The sequence below is a fragment of the Castanea sativa genome, chromosome 1 (genome assembly GCF_040712315.1).
Source record: "Castanea sativa cultivar Marrone di Chiusa Pesio chromosome 1, ASM4071231v1".
Lineage (NCBI taxonomy): Eukaryota > Viridiplantae > Streptophyta > Magnoliopsida > Fagales > Fagaceae > Castanea > Castanea sativa.
This window is the reverse complement of record NC_134013.1, coordinates 56,751,307-56,771,299: the sequence shown is the minus strand read 5'-3', so window position 1 is coordinate 56,771,299 and position 19,993 is coordinate 56,751,307. Positions and strand designations below refer to the sequence as shown.

Below are 19,993 nucleotides of genomic sequence, written 5' to 3'. Positions count from 1 at the left end.
TCTTGATTCATGAATCAGTTGGATCCAAGGAGATTAATTTCACTTTGTAGATCAAATTTAGAGTTAATGCTTATCATAGGCATTCGAATTAATACAATGATTACAATCATCTTTCAGCAAGGTGAGTAGAATTATCTGGAGCTATTTTCTAGACAAGCTTGCTATTGTTCCAGATGCGGGGGAATTGGAGATTGTAAGTATCACCATTTATTCCAAAAAGGGCAGTTGTTTCTCCTGCAATGTGGTCTGAAGTCTTAGAAGCCTTACAATAAATGACATGTGACCTGGTAAGTGCTAGCAACCTTTATATTCTGAATTGTCTATATTATGATCACTTTCATTGGTTCCCCTGCATGACAACATTAAAATTCATGTATTTTTTTCCCTGTTATTACAAATGATTCAGTATTTAATGAATCCATTCAACTATTTTGTGCACCCATCTTTCTTCTTCTAAATCGCATGTATTAGTTCTTGTTTCAGGTTTGGTTTATGCTGAAGCATACTTTAAACAAGCTGCTACAGTAACCTGTTGCTAAAAGGAAAAGCATCATGGGAAAAATGTTTAATATTGTTAGTTCCTGCCAAATTTCTATGTTCTCTTCTTGCTTTATCAGTGTTCACTCCACAGTACCCATTCGACAAGTGGGAAAACAAGAAATTTGTAAATCAGGAAATCATTTACTAGTGACTTTTAAGTTGCTGAGCTATTTCCCAGCTAAAGTTTTGGCATATGTCCATCTATATCATTAAGAACTTTTGTTTTGTCACCTTATCCTCAAGATTGGTAACTGTTACTAGCTATTGCAATAATCCTCAGCATTTAAGAGTTAAAGATACTACATATATAAAAGAGAGTTAAAGATACTAGTATTAGATTCCATTGAATGAGGTCATAAATTTTAAAATTCTTGTCAGGAACATTATAGCCTAATCATACAAAAGAGAGTTAAAGATATTAGTATTAGATTCTATTGAATGAGGTCATCAATTTTAAAAATCTTGTCAGTGACATTATAGCCTAATCATACATTTATTTTGTTCGGCCTATTTTTAAAGAGAGGTGTTACGTCCACAACATTTTTACAACAAATCATAGGTGGTTAGTTGTTATTGGTTCAAATTTGAACCTAACACTAAGATTACTTTTTTGCCCCAACAATAACAACCAGTAACATCCTGCCACTTAGGATTTGTTGTAAAAATATTGTGAACATATTGTGAACATATCATTTCTCATTTTTAAAAGGATAAACTATATATTTGGTCTCTATCTTTTATAACATATTTCATTTTGGTCCCTAATATTCCAGTATCGTGTCAATTTAGTAGTTCTTGCTGTTATGTCTTGGATGAAAATTGCTGGCATAGCAAATGCTCAAAATAAAATTTTAGTTTATTGTCACATCAACAAAAGCTAATTTTTTATTTTGGCTATTAGACACGTCATCAATTTTCATTCAAAAGATAACGTAGAAACTAAATTGACACGGTACTAAAAGGTTATAGACCAAATTGACACAATTGAAAAGTTAGGGATCAAATTGAAATATGGTATATAGGATAGAGACCAAATATGTAATTTACACTTTTTAAAAATATAATATTTGATTTCCCAAAAATCTTGATATTACTTTATTTTGTTCTATATATATATATATATATATATATATATATATATATATATATATATATATATATGATTCCTCTCCTCCAAAAAAAGAAAAAAAAATTTATAAAAAATTATGCACAATTTTATTGATGATTGAAAAATAAATAGCTTTCCCAAAATTCAGATTATGATAAAACATGTATTTTTTATGGACAAATCTCCTAAGGATTTTCATAAATTTAATGAATTATAAATTGAATTTCATTATTTAAAGAATTTAGTGAAACATTAATAAGAATTGACTCAAACATTATGATTGTTCAAAATGGAACCTGTACAAGCATCAAGTCGAGGTTCTGGTCCTTTAGCCTTCGAAAAGTTACATGGTTGGGGCCTAGTATAAAGTGAAGGCCCAACCCATCAGCCTTCACAAGGTTTCAAGAGAGTCACATTAGTCACGAGAAGTGCGTTCCATTTGGTAAGAAGTATATCCCAGAAGGACCCATCAACATGGAAAATTGCCCTCTCATCATGATGAATCTACTAAGGGAAGTCTATAAATAGACGCTGATAGTTAAAGAGAGGGGGTTGGCAATTTTTGGGGAGAGATCCACGAGAGAAAAGAGAGAGGGAAACAACTAAAAAGGAGGAAGCTCAGCATTAAGCTTGAGCCTTCTTTTCTTGGGAAGCATACACAGGGTAACAAAATACAGAGTGGGTCTGAAGTACCTTCTCTTGGGTTGATGGGTTAGCTTTAAGGGGTTTTATGATTGTAGGAAATTTTATACCTATAAAAACAAGTAAATTGGGAGCTTGACTAAAAAACTTATTGTGCACCTTGGGCCAGGCACCACAGAATCAATGATAAATTTTGATGATCCACAGAAAATCAATAAGTTGAGTGCTTCGAGCTTCAATGGACTAGTGATGAAAGGCCTAAAAGGAAAAAGATACAAGATTAAAGGAGACTGGGTTGAACCGGCCAAGAACCCTCCGATGCTTAAGTTAGTTTTGTCTTTGGGACTTAAGAATTCCAACTTTTTAGGAATAGTAAAAACTTACTTTCATTTGATGAGGTTGAGTGCTTATATAGTGTGTTTGGGGTGGTTACTTGTCTCATAACTTCCCTAATATTTGTGGAAGTTCGAAGGTTCAGACTTAACTTCCATAACCGTTATAGAAGTTAGAGTGTTTAATCTTATCTTCTACAACTACCATTGAAAGTTAAGCACTTAGTAGGAAGTTATAGTAGTGAACTAGGATCTTGCTCATGTATCAAAATGGTTACAGATGGTTTGATTCCTAAGTTCTTATAGATAGATCTAATACCTGGAAATTTTCTAAGTGTTGAGGGTCATCCAAGAGCTTTCCTCACGAACGACCTTCATGTTTATGGACATCCGTCCTACTTGGGACGACCTTCTTATGCTAGGATAGTCTTTCTAGTCTGGACGACTCTTATGGACGAATTGGAGTTGGTCCAATTTTTAGTTCACCATCAGTTGCCCCTTATTCAAGGGTCGTCAAGAGTACTGTAAGATTCACTGTTGTTCTTTGTATGAGTGTCTTTATGTCAATGGTTAAATATCGTGCCACGTGTCATGGCCTCATTGGTGATTGGTCGCATTGATTTAGTTTTTCAAGGAGTGTGTCATGTGGCATCCTCTGGTTGGTCACGTCGTTTCAGATGCCAGACTTTACTTTCTATAAATAGTAGAATTCCTCTCCTACCCTTCACATTTCTTAAATTTTCTCCCCTAACATTCGTTGTCCAGTGCCTCGTCTAGAACTATTTTTGCATCTTTAGTCCTCCGTCTAGAGCCAGGTATTCTCTCCATCCTCGTTCTTAGGTTTTCCTTCAAATTTCTCTAAGATGTCTGAGATTGTCGTTTCCTGGCCTAGTAATAGTGTTGATAAGGAGATAGACGAGTACCATGACACTACTAGTTATAGTGGGTCTAGTAGTGGTAGTAGTAGTAACAATAGTAGTGGAGGGAACACCACAGATGAGCAATACATGTCTGGTGTTCCTGGGGTTACTCTAGAAGGACAGCTTCAGGGTCACAAGTTGGCACCTCGACGAGGTAGAAACCATTTATAGTTGTGCTGTAGGCATCCATTCCAAGATAGACGAGAAAAGACTTGCTTCTCTTAGGAGTTGGTATCAAATTCCAGATAATCTTAACCTTAGGTTAGCCGTCAAATGGGAGTATTGTTGTGACCCTCGTTTTGGATTAGGTGTTTATGAGGCCTACTTTCTAGGGGTACTTAGGTTGCCTCTCAATGCCTTTGCTAGGGAGTTACTAATTAGGCTAGGTTTAGGAGTATGTTAGTTTAACCCCAATGCATGGAGGCTGGTTGTTTCCATGCAAGTTTTGTGGAGGGAAGTGTTCAAAGGGGATTGTCCTCTCATTGTGGATGAGTTCCTTTACTGCTACAAACCCTCAGAGATTAAGCAGTCCCTTGGCTTTTATCAGTTCACAGTCAGGGGCAATGATTGTATATTAATAAATTCACTTGTAACTTCTAATAGAAATTGGAAGACGGAGTTTTTCTTCTTCTCTGGTTTTTGGGTTGGACACCCTGTTGAGATTGGCAGCGATCCATTTACCCCCTATACTGGAGAGTTAGGGAACCTTCGTCCTAAAGGTTTTTTTTTTTTAATTTTTTATTTATTCATTTATTCTTGTTTATAATCGTCTTGACCATTCTTTTTCCTCTCTCTTTCTCTATAGTTGTTAGACAACCATCCTCGAGTAGATTCTATCTTGAACGCGTCCAGAAGGCTCGTCTACACGCTGACAGAAGCTTTCATTCATTAGCCACCCTTCAACATCTTGCCACTTGGGAACTTGGTCCTGAATCATCTCCTAAGGCTACAGCTCTTGAGCTCACTATCCGTAGACGTGAATTTTTTTTTTAGAGAATTTATTTTAATATTGCCTTTTGAATGATTCTAACGTTTTCTTTTCAGGGATGACAACCATGAAAGAAAACAAGGGAAAGGAGGTAGTGGACAAGGTAACTAGGTCAGAGGCTCAATCTCAGCCTCGTTCTTCTGCTGGAGATAAAAGGAAGAGTTTATCCAAGACGCTTGATTTGGGAAATCTTCCCAGCCGTCGAGGAAGCAAGAAGGCGAAGCATGGGTCGTCCATGCCTGAGGTTGTCAAGCCAGGCACTGTCCCTCCTACCTCCTAACAGCCGTCCATCCAAATTCATGACGTGGACGTGCTTGAACCTGTTGGAGTTACCCCGTCCACAACCACTGCTCCTGCCTCGTCTCAGCCTCCTCTAAGAGTTCCCATGAACCTTATTGAAAATGAGGACTTGGCTTGGGAAAGGTTCTAGAAGGCTGTGACTGATGAGGATGTGGCTGTGTGCTTCGACGCGTCCTTGAAAGAGTTTGAACATTTTGGTGTTCATGACCTTTTCAAGGTATGTAATCTCACTCTTTTAATGCTCATCCATATCCTGGACAGGTTACAATCATCTTTTAGCAAGACACTTTCAACCTTTACTCATCCAAAGATTTGGATTGTTTTGGCTGGTTACATTTATCCATGGATCCTTGAACTCTTACGTGCATGCATTGTCTCGTTCATTAGTTGGACGGATATACTTTAGGTTTTTCTTCGTCCATTGGTTAGACGAATATACCTTAAGCTTATTTTTCTGCTTTATCCTTATTTTAAGGAAAACATGTAGACGTCACATCCTTGCATCCATAGATTTTACTCGTCTAGGGCTTTTGCCTTCTTGTAGATTAGTTTTAAATAGTGCATTATTATCATGAGAATTGAAAATTCACACAACTTTACATATTGGAAACCCAAACACTATTTATAAAACATTGTCCACAAGTTTTGGCACATGCTTAGAAGCTCGTGCCTTTAGGGAATTAAAGATACGAACAAACCAAGTCCATGACTTCGTCCATAAACAGTGCACAGTTTAGAAACATGCACCTTTAGGGAAGTAAAACACAACATATAATACTAATAAGAAACGCAGGTAATGAAAAGCAAACACTTAATGTTGACTCATCCAGGGTAACCACAATACCTAGGATGATCACTTCCAGGGTGATGCTCGTCCAGGTTGATATCCTACTGGTAATATCTTCTTAGATGCTCAACATTCCAGGGATGCTCTAGCTTTCTCTCATCCAGGGATTTTAAGTAATAAGACCATTGTCTCTTGCAATTGATAACCCTGTAGGGTCCTTCCCAATTAAGTCCCAGTTTTCCACGGGCTAAGTTTCTAGTAGCCAAAGAGACCCTTTTTAGGATGAGATCCCCAATGTTGAAACGTCTGGGCTTCACCATTGCATCATATTGCCTGGCCATGAGGATTTCATACCTTGCTGTCCTTTTCTTCGCGTTCATCCTTACCTCGTCTATTAGATCAAGGTTTAAACTAAGTTACTCTTCGGTATCCTTGTCTTGATACTTCATCACCCTGTAGTTCACCATGTGCACTTTTGCGGGTATCACAGCTTCGCTCCCATAGGCTAGTTTGAAAGGAGTTTCCCCTGTGGGGGTCCTTACAGTCGTCTTGTAAGCCCATAGAACACTTGATAGCTCGTCTGGCTATACTCCCTTTGTCCCCTCAAGCCGAGTCTTGATGATTTTCAGCAAGGACCGGTTTGCAACTTCTGCTTGTCTATTTTCTTGCGGGTGGGAAGGTGAGGAACAATGGCAGCTCTAGGAATTTTTTCCAGGGTGTTTCTCAACAAGCATAAATTACATGATCTAATAAAAAGAAAATTTTATATATTGACAACAACAACAATCAAAAAACACGTAAATACATAAAGTTTACAATTGCCTTCTACTAGTTTTCATATTTTGAAATCGTTGCATGATAGTCTCATTATCAATGCTACAAACTACATCTTTTTCAATATACACAACCAAACAATCATTCATCCACTGATCTCCCATTCGATTGCACAATTCATTCTTTATATATTTCATTGCTAAAAAACTTCTTTCGACTGATGCAGTAGCAACAGGAAGGGTCAAAGCTAACTTCACAAGCAAATGACTAATGGATAGGTCTCATGCTTCCTTGTGTTCACTAACTTTTCAACAAGTTCACTAACTCCTTGAAGCTCTAAAGACAAGTCATTGTTACGCATATAAAAAATGTAATTCTGAAGCTAAGAGTTAAGTGTCAAAATATCTGTTTCAGGAAAATTAGATGGATAGAACTTTGCAAGACGTATCAACTTTTCCTTATCAAAAGCCACAAATGAATTAATTAGATTTAAGCAAGCCATACAAAGTAGCGAATCGGTATTCACTTCTGAAAAACGGTTGTTAAGATCTTGAAGTTGCATATCTATGACTGTGTAGAATAGCTCAACAAGATAATGATGTAAATTTGTATTTTGTTGGGTGTTGCGTCGCAGTCTTCCACTAACTACAAATATTTCATCCATATTCAAGATAGGAATATCATGTGTGGTACAAAATGAAGACACTTCAGTCAATAAAGATATCCATTCATCATCTTTCATCACTTGCAATCGTTGCTTAGACACTTTAACAAGATCTATAGGATTTACTATATCTTGATTTTTTTTTTTTTTGCAATGCTATTGACAACTCATTTGTGATCCCTAAAATATTTTTCATCAAGTGTAGAGCAAAGACAAATTCTAAAGATAGAATTGACCTCATAATAGATTGAGCTTTAACTTTTTGGTCGAAGATGCCATCTTCTTCAATAATCTCAAGTACATCAACAACAGCAGAGAACATCAAAATCAAGTTGAGAATAGTCCCATAATATGATCCCCAACATGTATCACTAGGACGTTTAAGATTTGTCTCTTGATTCAAACCTTGCCCACTTCTACGTACACCATTCTCTAAATCTTTTTTAATTTTGGTAAATTGTATATCTCAAAGAGCATCTCATCTCTTACAAGAGCCTCCAACAACAGTTACTAAATTACTAATCACATAAAAAAATTCAGCAATGTTAATGTGATTTTTAGCAACGGTAACAAGTGTCAATTAAAGTTGATGAGCAAAACAATAGACATAAAATGCTAACTTATTCTCTTTCAAAATTAAAGTTTTGAGACCATTGATATCACCTTGCATATTACTAGCCCCGTCATAACCTTGCCCACATAGTTTCGATAAACTCAAATTATGTTCACAAAATAAACATTCAATAGCATATTTGAGTGACAAAGCGGTGATACTTGCTACATGTACAATACCAAGGAATCGCTCTATAATAATTCTTTTTTGGTTCACATAACGAAGAACGAGGGCCATTTGTTCTTTCACTAAGATATCACGTGACTCATCAACTAATATTGAAAATAACCCATTGTCAAGATCCTTGATGATGGCTTTGGATGTTTCACGTGCAATTGCATTCACAATGTCTTCTTGAATATCACGATGGGTAAGCTTTCAATTTTTCCAAGCTTTTTGCAACACTTAATTGATAGATTCATTGTGATCCTTCAAAAATTGTAGAAGCTCAAGAAAATTTCCTTTATTACTTGAACCTTGAGATTCATCGTGACCACGAAAAGCTAATCTCCAGCATAAAAGGAATCTTATACAATCAACTATTGCATTTAATTGAACCCGATATTCAGCTTTATCTTGATTTGGTTGCTTAACCAAAACACTTTGAATGTGTTGCTTTTCCTTCAGTAGATCTTCATTCTTCTTGACAACTTGGTTATGAACACTATTAACTCCTCCGACATGGGAATCTAACTTCACAAGCTGATTCCAAAGTTTGAATCCTTTCGTTACAAAAGTCTCACCTCCTCCTTGTTTACCAACATCTTGCCCAAATAGGTAGCAATAAAAACAAAATGCTGCATCCTTGTCTATACTATATTCCAACCAATTTCTATTTACATACCATTCGGATCTAAATTGATGGGGCTTTCTAGAAAAATATGATACATGATAATCATAAGGAGGTTGACAAGGGCCTTTTGTTAAATAATATCTTTTTATTTCATCATGATTATTAGGATGATAAGATGATATCTTTTCTCATAGCCCAGGATCTAAAGGAAGATTTTCTAAGTAAAGTCAACACGAATTCGCTTAGAAGATGAAGACGAATCTTGCACAGGAGATGAATCTTGGGTATGTGGTTTTCTTATCAAGTATTTATCCATAATTCTAGCAAAAGAATAAACAATAAACTATAAGTTTATTTGAAATATTAATAAAATTATTAATTATTGTTGTTTAGTTGTTTAATTAATTTGTTTGTCTTTTATAAACAATAATTTGTTATATTATTGTTTCATTAATTATAAAATTATTAATTTTTGCTTATCCTAGCATAATTTAATTTGTTTGTCTTTTATAATGTATTGGTTAATTAAATTATTAATTATTGCTTTACCCAATTACACTGCTTTACACTGCTTTAATTATTAAATTATTAATTATTAATTTAGCCTAACATAAAATTGTTACACTGCTTTACCCAATTACCCAGTCCCATGCTCCCATCAGCCCATCCACCCCTATCCACTCAACAGACAAGCCTACCTAATACCTCCAATCACAAGAGCCAGTTGCCAATCAGAAAATTTCATAATCACAAGTCACAATAACATTACATTAAAAGACAATTAATATCTCACCAACTGATCAACACCGATACCAACACACAATCACACACACACCAACCAACGGATGAGAATCAATGAATCATGAGACAAAGCCAAAAAAAAAAAAGTAAAAAAATAGGCAAAACATTAATAAAGTTAAAGCTCCACTGCTTCAGCCAATAACAGATTAGATAAAGTTACTCTTTAAAGAATAGAGAGAGAGAGAGAGAGAGAGTCATTCATTTCATTTTCATTTCAGATTTCAAATAAAGAGAGAGAGAGGGAGAGTTAGAGACTGAGAGAGAGTCAGAGAGAAATACCTGTGCGACTGCGACGATGTGCGATTGCGAGCGATGAGCGACGATGTGCGAGGTTGCGAGCGATCTCTGATGAGCGACGATGTGCGAGGCTGCGAGCGATCTCTGATGAGCGACGATGTGCTCTAGGCTGCGACTGGACGGTTCTCTGATCCGATGAGGGGCGATGACGTGCTCTGGAGTCTGGACTGCGACTAGAGTCACTGGACCGATCTAACTTCTAAGGGGAGGCATTGCTCTATTGCTCTGTTTTTAGGTTAGCACTAAAGTTTAGTGATTTATGATGTTTTTAGGTTTGCTTTAGCTTTAGTGATTTCTGATTTACTGATTTGAGGTTTCGGATTTCTGATTGTGCTCTAGTTTTTTTTTTTTTTTTAAGAATCTGGGTTTGCTTCCTTTGTAATCTGTTGGGCTTGCTGTGGTCTTGTGTTAGGCTTGCCGTAATGCCGTCTGTTGTTTTGGTCTGTTACAATTTTATTTTATTTATATTTATTTTTGTTTTTATTTTTTTTCAAATTTTAGTTGAAATTTTTTTTGGGTTTTTTTTTTTGCTTGAAAGTAGAACAAATAAATTTTTTTTTTTTTTTTTTTTAAATTTGAGGGTGTTCCTAATTTTGATTGAGGGTGTTCCTATTTTTTTAAGGGGTGATAGGTCAAAAACATATTGACTCCTTGTGATGAATTAAGTTGATTAATTAGCCAAGTTATTAATTAACCAAGTTAACATGCAAAACGCATGGTAGCACAAACAAATCACCAATTAAACTAAGTATGCAGCGGAAAATAAAAGACACGGTGATTTGTTTACGAATGGGGAAAACCTACACGGCAAAAACTCCACCGGGTGATTTTAAGGTCACCACTCCCGAAAGTCCACTATTATCACAACAAGCGGTTACAAGTAAAAGAATCCCAAGTACCTTACCAACCTACAGTTGAACCCTTACCCCAATACCCAATTGGACTTGTTCTGTAGTGACAGTTTCTCCTTTCAATGCACGGCTCCCAAGTACGTGACTAACCAATTGCGCGGATCCTAGTACGCGACTTCAATCACCAACTAGAGAAGATTTGTTGGCTGCAAAGTTCTTCAATTCATCCACACGGTGAAGGTCAAGAGATGCTTGGTTACAAAACCCAACGGTGCAAAGACACAACAATTTCTTCACAAGAGAGATGAACTATGGCAAGAACTTTGTCTCAAGTTACAATTTGCATGAACAAGGATTTCTCAATGCTTGTGCAGCTTGCCACATTTTGACGGCCCTTAAAATAATCATTTTATATGTCTAGGGTTAGGAGAAAAGAAGGCCTAAAGACACATCACAGATTAGAATCAAAACAGAACTAAGAATCTGTTTTTCTTAAATCTCGACAGCTACAGGTGTCGAGGTACCGTCGAGCAGCTGTCGAGCCTCGGGACTAGACTAGCTTCTTAAAGCTCGATAGAGGCAGCTGTTGAGCTTTAATGAAGAGTACTTCTAAACTTGTTTTTTGGATAGACTTGCATGGCTTTAACACTTGATCTTGAAACCTTGTTTCTTGAAGTATTAACCTCATCCTAGATCTACCCAATTACAAGTAAAGTGCGTTTTGATAAAGGATTAGCCAATTACATAAATAATGAATGACATATGTTCTAAACAAGTGAAACACATATGTCCTAACAAAGGATAAACAAATAAAAAAAATTTAATTATTATATATAATTTTTTTTCAAGTTAGGGTGTTCCTAGGAACACCCTGAGCATAACGTGGCATAGCCACTAGTGAGGAATAATGATTCTTGATTCCAAAGTGCTCGCAAAAGTCTATGAAAGGTGTGTTGTCAAATTGTCGTCCATTATTAGACACTAGTACCCTAGTTACCCCGAACTTACGTACAATGTTCTTCCAAACGAAGTTTTTGACATTTTATTGCGTGATCTTGGCTGAGGGTTTGGCTTCCACTCACTTAGTAAAGTAATCGATCTCTACTACCAAAAACTTCATCTGCTTGGTTCCAAGTGGGAAGGGACCTAAGATATCCAATCCCCATTTCACAAAGGACCATGGGGCCATCATCAGGGTGAGATATCTCTGATGGCTGTCTAGGGACATTGCTGAAGCGCTGACATTGGTCACACACCTTGACATAAGCCTTAACATCTGCTTGAATAATTGGCCAATAGTAACCCGCACGGACGACTTTATGGACTAGATCTCTCGCTCCTGAGTGGTTTCCACATGCTCCTTCCTGAACATCCCTCAACACATAGTTTGACTCATTCGAAGCTAAGCACCTCAAGTAGGGCTGAGAGAAGCCTCTTTTATATAATACCTCGTCTATGAGGACATACTTAGCAGCTTTGATCCTTAACTTTCTAGCCTCGTCTTTGCCCTTCGGAAGCCTTCCATCTTTGAGGTAAACTACTATCGGAGTCATCCAATTTTCTTCTCCTTCAATTTGTTGTACCTCTGGAAGGTCCATGCTTGGCATGTATTAGACCTTGTCATACTCGTCCATAGCTCCCTCTGTCGAAGTTGCCTTTGCCAAAGCATTTGCTTCCATATTTTCCTCCCTTGGGACTTGAACAAAACTGGTTTCCTTAAATTTTTTGACAATCCTCTTCTCCTGTCTAAGATATTTCGTCATTTTGTCTTCCTTAACTTCACACATTCCATTTACTTGACTTATGATCAACTGAGAGTCTCTGTGGACGACTACTGACTTTGCCCCTAGGGCTTAGCCAATTCTAACCCTTTGAGAAGAGCTTCATATTTAGCTTCATTATTGGTCGTCTGATACTGTAGACGAGTTGCGTATTTCAACTTGTCCCCTTCAGGAGATTTTAGCACAGCTCTAATTCCTTCTACATATAATGTGGGCGAATCATCTATATAGATGACCCACCTTTGAGCTTCATCAATCTCGTCTAACTCACCTTGGTTGGGAGTGAACTCTACAATGAAATCTGCCAAGACTTGAGCCTTTATAGCGCTTCTTGGTTGGTACCTGACATCAAACTTGCTAAGTTCTATGACCCATTGGATTAATCGTCCTGCGGCTTCCAACTTGTTCATCACCTTCTTGAGTGGATGATTTGTCAAGACATTGATGACATGAGCCTGAAAATAATGTCGTAACTTCTAGGGAGCCGTGACCAAAGCAAAAGCTAGTTTTTCCATCATGGGGTACCGTTCTTCCACTCCCCTCAGAGTTTGGCTCGTATAATAAATTGGCTTCTGTATCTTTTCTTCTTCTCTAATTAATGCCGAGCTCACTGCATGTGGAGACACTGCCAAATACAAGTATAATTCTTCACCTGGTATAGACGGGCTTAGTAGAGGAGCTATTGTGAGGTAGGCTTTGAGATCTTGGAAGGCCTTTTGACACTTGCCCGTCCATTCGAATGCCTTCTTGAGAACTTTGAAAAATAGTAAACACTTGTCAGTAGCTTTGCAAACAAATCTGTTAAGAGCAGTAACTCGTCCAGTGAGAGATTGGACTTCTTTGATGTTCCTTGGTGGTTCCATATTCAGTATCGCTTGAATTTTATCGGGATTTGCTTTAATTCCCCTACGTAAAACCATGAACCTAAGAAATTTTCCTGATGAAACTCCAAAAGCACACTTGCTCGAGTTCAATTTCATGTTATATCTTCTGAGTGTATCGAAGGTCTCTTGAAGGTCGTCTAGGTGTTTTTCCTCGTCCAAGCTCTTTACCAACATATGATCTACATAGACCTACGCATTCCATCCAATCTGTGGATGAAACATATGGTTAAACAGCCTTTGATAAGTCGCCCTCGCGTTCTTCAAACTGAAGGCCATCACCTCGTAGCAAAAAAACCTTGGCTGGTAATGAATGATGTCTTCTCTTAATCCACCTTGTCCATCCTTATTTGATTATAGCCTGAGAAGGCGTCCATGAAACTCAGCAATTTATGACCCGCAGTTGAGTCCACCAGCTGGTCAATGTGTGGCAATGGAAAACTATCTTTGGGGCAAGCCTTGTTCAGATCAATGAAGTCCACGCACATTCTCCACTTGCCATTTGCCTTTTTTACCATCACTACGTTTGCCAACTAGTCCAGGTAATAAACTTCCCGGATGAATTTCGTCGTGGTCAACTTCTGGAATTCTTCTTTAATGGCATTATCTCATTTAAAAGCAAAAACTCTTTTCTTTTGACGTACGGGCTTGGAGGAAGGATACACGTTTAGACGATGGGTAATGACACTTGGGTCAATACCTGGCATGTCTTCATGACTCCATGCGAACACATCAATGCTCTTCTTTAAGAACTGGACAAGGTCTTGCTTCGTCTTCTCCTTCATGCTTGCTCCAACCTTTGTATATTTTTTAGGGTTACCCTCTTCCAGAGGGATGTCTTTTAGCACTTCCATGGGCTTCGCGTCAACTCTTCTCTCATTTATGCTTATCATCTGCATGTGCTCGTCCATAGCCAACATAGCTAGGTAGCATTCTCTGGCGGCTAATTGGTCCCCTTGCACTTGACCTACCCCATGATCAATTGGGAACTTAACAGATAAATAGTAGGTAGAGGTTACCGCTTTCCAACTATTTAAGGTTGGTCTTCCAATGATAGCGTTGTATGAAGACGAATAGTCCACAACAAGGAAGTTTACCTTTTTGGCTATCTACTATGGGTATGCCCCTACCACCACAAGTAATGTAAGGGTACCCATGGGTTGCACTTTCGTCCCTCCAAATTCTACTAAAGGCAAATTCAATGGATGAAGTTGATCTCGTCTAAGCCTCATTTGTTGGAAGGCAGGATAGTATAAAATGTCTGTCGAATTCTCATTGTCTACCAACACTCTTCTAGTCTTGTAATCAGCAATGAGTAATGTGATGACGATCGCGTTGTCATGTGGGTGGTGAATCCTTTCAGTGTCATCATCCGTGAACGTAATGGCTTGCTCATCTGCCCCCCTTGTCCTTGGGGGTCGTCCAGAAAGCTGGACGTTTTGCACCACCTTCAGATACGTCTTCCTTGACTTGGAAGATTGCCCCGTTGAGGTCCCTCCTGTAATAGCCCTAATTTCTTCGAGCGGGGGCCGTGATGATTCTTCTACCTTTCCCTTCAACTTCTCGTCCTTGTGATCTCGTCCAGGGAAGTTTCTCAATTTTTCTTGCTTGATGAGATTCTCTATCTGCTACTTCAAGTCAAAACACTTGTTTGTGTCATGCCCATGGTCTCTATGGAAGCGGCAATACTTGTTCCTATTGCACTTGTTCGGATCTCCCTTCATTTTTTCCGGCCACTTCAAGGATAGATCATCCTTGATTTGCATAAGTACTTGTTCAAGTGGCATGTTCAAGGGCGTATACTGCTAATTCCTTGCTGAAGAAAAACTTGCCTTCTTGTTATCTCTATCTTTCTTCTCTCCCGTCCAGGCCTTCTTTGAGCGAGGACCCTGCTCTGGATAGCGCAAGATATCCACTTCCATTCTCTCGGCTTTCTTCCTCTTCTTGGCTATGATTGTGTCCTCTGCATTCATGAAATTTTGGGCTAAATGGACGAGTTTAGCCATGGTTTGAGGCTTTTGCACATAAAGCTTATGGATGAACAAATCGAAGTTAACTCCATTATGGAAGGCTACCAATGACAACTTGTTTTCCATCTCATCTACCGTTAGGGCTTCTCTGTTGAAATGAGTAATGAAGGACCGTAAGCTTTCATTTTCCCCTTGCTCTATGGTTAATAGGCTAGACGAGGAACGCTTATGCCTTTGTCCTCCGATAAAATTTTTAACAAACAACTTACTTAATTCTTCAAAAGAGCTCACAGTATTTGGAGGTATCTTACTAAACCACACTCGTGCTGACCCTTTAAAGGTGGTAGGAAAAGCCCTACACATAATCTCGTCTGGAACCCCTTGAAGATGCATTGTAGCCTTGAAAGTAACAATATGATCAAAAAGATCGTGTGTTCCATCATATGAGTCTAAGGAAGGCATCTTGAACTTGGAAGACAGTGGATGAGTGTTGATGGAAGGCATGAAAGGGGAATCAGTCCGATGGACTAAACCATCTACGTGATTCACCTTTCTCATGTTTTCCCTCATCTCGTCCATGGCCTTCCCCATCTGATCCATCTTCCTCTCCAAGTGTGGCACCCTTCGTGAGGTGGTACCCCTTGACTGATTCTCAGGCTCAACGTTTTCTCCTTCCCTAACTTTTTGACTCTAGGCTTGCCCTTCCGTGTATCTTTTATGGTGTTGCCTCCTTAAACTAATCTCCCTAGTCAACTCTTGGTTTTGATGAGTTAATTTCGCCATGGCGGCTGCCATGGACTATATGTGTTGGATGGAAGGCGGTTGCATGACAGTTACTAATTGGTGATCACGGTTGGGATTACTATAAGCATTCCTACTCTTCTTATGGCCTGGACTAGTGGTCATCAATCTTGTCCGAACCATACAGCTTTTTGTTGAAGGAAGATAAATTGCAAAACACAAAGTCAATCTCTTCCCACAGACGGCACCAACTGATGATCCACAAAAAATCAGTAGACTGAGTGCTCTGGACTTCAATGAACTAGTGATGAAAGGCCTAAAAGGAAAAAGATACAAGATCAAAGGAGACCGGGTTGAACCGGCTAAAAATCATCCGATGCTTAAGTTAGTTTTGTCTTTGGGACTTAAGAATTCCAACTTTTTAGGAATAGTAAAAACTTACTTTCATTTGATGAGGTTGAGTGCTTATATAGTGTGTTTGGAGCGGTTACTTGTCTCATAACTTCCCCAATATTTGTGGAAGTTTAAAGGTTTAGACTTAACTTCCATAACCGTTATAAAAGTTAGAGTGTTCAATCTTATCTTCTACAACTACCATTGGAAGTTAAGCACTTAGTAGGAAGTTATAGTGATGAACCAGGAACTTGCTCATGTATCAAAATGGTTACACGTGGTTTGATACCTAAGTTCTTGTAGCTAGATCTAACACTTGGAAATTTTCCAAGTGTTGAGGGTCGTCCAAGAGCTTTCCTCACGGACGACCTTCATGTTTATGGACGTCCGTCCTACTTGGGACAACTTTCTTATGCTAGGATAGTCTTTCTAGTCTGGACGACTCTTATGGACAAATTGGAGTTGGTCCAATTTTTAGTTCACCATCAAATTTAATTCGTATAGGAAGCCTTAGGCCCTCAACCATCTTTTGTGTTGTATAAATAGATATATATATATATATATATATATATATATATATATATATATATATATATATATATATAATTGTCCTCAATAGTATTAATTCGAATATATTTTCCCTATTAGCAATTATTAAAATGTTTGCTTTTTAAGTACATTGGGAGGTGTTTGTTTTTAGCTATACCAACAGGACAGGGTTGGTCAGATTAAGGGTGCCATTCTTATTTGTTTTCTTTAATAAAATTTATACTTAAAAAATTTGAAATTATTAAAAATTGGTAATAAATGATTGGTTTAAAGCTGAGAATATATGTTTGCATTTTCTACCACCTAAATGCCTCAATTTTTAGGACAGGGCAAAGTCCAAGTGAGTGTGTGTGCATGAGGTTTTGTTATTTTTTTTTTCTTTCCCTAAAAATACTCTGATTTAAAGATGTACTTATCTTATTTACGAGATTACCTGAAAAATACTAACAGCCAATATTATCAATGTGAAATCACTTGTACAAATGAGGAGATATGGGTAGACAATATTTTTTTGATAGGGTTTGGCTTACCTCTAGTACATTTTTAACTAGACATGTCCTTTTATTTTAAATATATAATAGCAAGTGATAGTGGGTTTTAATCCTCACATTTTATTTAGTTAGTAGATGATGTGACAGTCTCTCATTAAAACAAAAAAGATTTTTTTAAAAAAAGTACTAGAGACAAGCCAAATCATTTTTGAAAAAGTACTGGAGATAAATCAAACTATTTTTGAAAAACAACAATACAATACAATAATAATAAAAATTTTAAAAAAATTAGGAATATTTATATTAAGTTTAAAAATTAACTAGGTATCAAATATTTTATTAAAACAATAGTAAAAAAAAATTGATTTTTGTCAAGTAATTTATTTGGTTTGGGTTTTTTAATGCAGAAAGATTTTGTTTGTTGAAGGGCCAATAGTTGAATCTTTCGGGTAAGTAAAAGTATCACCATGCCAAGTAGCGGAAATGAAACCTGACCTGAATATATGGAATGCCCAAATCAGTTCTTGAAAATCTGTGAGAGATCTGTGCAAATATTAGAGCTTAATTAAGGAATATTGGTCATGCCTTAGGCTTGTTTAATTTTCACACGCGCCCTTTGGCTTCCATTGTGGATTTTACTCATTGTTGGGCGTGATTGTAAGAATGAAACATTACTCTGTTGTAATTACTCTAATTAGAGATATGGAACCACTAGGAATCCGTCTTGATGTTTATACTCTCAATACTTTGATCAATTGCTTCTACCATTTAACTGTGTAGATTTGAAACTTGGTTATCAACTAGATCGACCATGTAAGTATATAACTCTAACCACTCTTGTCAAGGGGCTTTGTCTTCAAGGTAACATTGCTGGAGCTGTGAGGTTGGTAGAAGAAATGGAGAAGAAAGGGTATGAACTTAATGCAATAACTTGTGGAATGATACTAATTAAATGGTCTTTGTGAGATTGGTAGGACTGATATGGCCAAGTGCATGTACCTTCAGCATATTAGTGGACACACTTTGCCAAGAGAGGATATTGAAAGAGGAAAAAGAAGTTTTTGATGTGATGATTCAAAGAGGCATTAAACTTGACATAGTCACTTGCAATTCTTTGATTGATGAATATTGTTTGCAGGAAAAAAAAAAAAAAAAAGAAAAAGGATGATGCAATTAAAGCATTTAATACAATGCTTGAGATGAGTTGTTTACCTAGTATTTTTAGCTTAACATGGATATTACAAAAATACAAGAACTGATAATGTCTCTTTCAAGAAGTGTGCAATAAGGGAATGATTCTAATGTTGTGACTTATAACAATCTTATAGGAGGTTTTGTCTAGGGGAGAGTCCCCAAGTTGCCTTAGAGCTATTTCATAAGATGTGAGCTTGTGGCCAACATACAAAGGCCCAAACCTATCATGTCTTGTTCGATGGTTTCTTTAAGAACAAACATTTAATTTGCTGAAGCAATGACATTGTTTAAAGGAAGACAACAAATTGAACCACAATATCATGGTTTACAATATCTTGATTGATGGTTTGTGTTATGTTGGAAAACTTGCAACTGCAAGAAAATTCTTTTATAGTATTGCCACCAAAGGGTTACAACATAATGTTTGGACTTGCAATATAATAATCAACCGGCCATTAATCGCAAAGAGAGATTAATAAAAGTAGTGAGTGATCTACTTCCTCTCCCTTCTTACATAATTGTGAGTCCCACTAATTACATTCATAGTGAGATCCACAATTTATGTGAGAATGTAAAGTATGTATTTATGGTTCTTCCAGAGTGTTCAATAATTTTCCAAAAAAATAGATGGGAATAGTTGTTCACCAAATGATCTCACATCTAACACAATCATCCAAGGTTTATTGCAACATAGTGAGCCATCAAGGGTAATGAAATATCTCCATATGATAGCTGAGAAGGGTTTCTCAGCAAATACAACCACTGCAACCATGTCTATCAACTTCTTGTTGACTTGTTTACTCAACAAGTCTACATGAAGGCTTTTAAGTTGCTCAAAGTCAACAACAGTTTTCATATTTTAACCCATCACAAGTCAATCTTTAAGCAATTTATATATGCTTTTAATTTGAATCTTTTAAAATTTATGCTCAAGATTATTTTAACAGCCGCATTTTAAAAGGCGGCTATAGCCTGCATTTTTTGTAGTGTTTGGTCTTTCTTTACAATTTCTTTTGTGTTATTGTTGCTACTCTGAACCTATTTTCACGAATATTTATCTATAAATCTGGTAGATTTGAAGTTAATGTTACATAAAGTTCACATAAAAAAAATGATTCTTACATCAGTTCTTCTTCGTATAAATAAACACCACATGTTTTAATAAGTTTGTAAGTAATATAATAATAAAGTTCATCATACATCTAGAAACAGAATCATGACACTAATTTTTATTTTTGGCAACAAGATTTGTGGTTTCTTTTTAACAAAAAAAAAAAAGCTTTTAATATAGATTTAACTCTCATGAGCATTGTTTCTCAAAAAAATAAAACTCCCATGAGCATAGTGTTTTTTTTTTTTGGGGGGGGGGGGGGGGGGGATAATCAACTAATGTCCAGGCTCCGGGGAAAAGTAAAACAACTTGTGACACTCTTTGGAAGAAATTTCTTCAAATGATAGTGCAATCGATACAGAAACTACACATTTCATAAAACAGAAGTTTCTAATTAAAACATCGCTCTCTCACTTGTTGAGAAAAATGACTTACAGCCCATGCATCCTCTTCCTGCTTGATTTGCTTATAT

At 37.0% G+C, this 19,993-nt stretch overlaps 1 protein-coding gene across 1 annotated transcript; it reads right to left on the bottom strand.

Moving 5' to 3' along the window:
* Positions 1-14,184: 14,184 nt before the first annotated feature.
* LOC142630407 (uncharacterized) lies at positions 14,185-15,642 on the bottom strand. Its single transcript, XM_075804400.1, has 2 exons — positions 14,905-15,642; positions 14,185-14,697 (listed from the first exon to the last, which is right to left on the bottom strand). The coding sequence occupies exons 1-2, from the start codon at positions 15,640-15,642 to the stop codon at positions 14,185-14,187; spliced, it is 1,251 nt and encodes a 416-aa protein (XP_075660515.1).
* Positions 15,643-19,993: the final 4,351 nt, after the last annotated feature.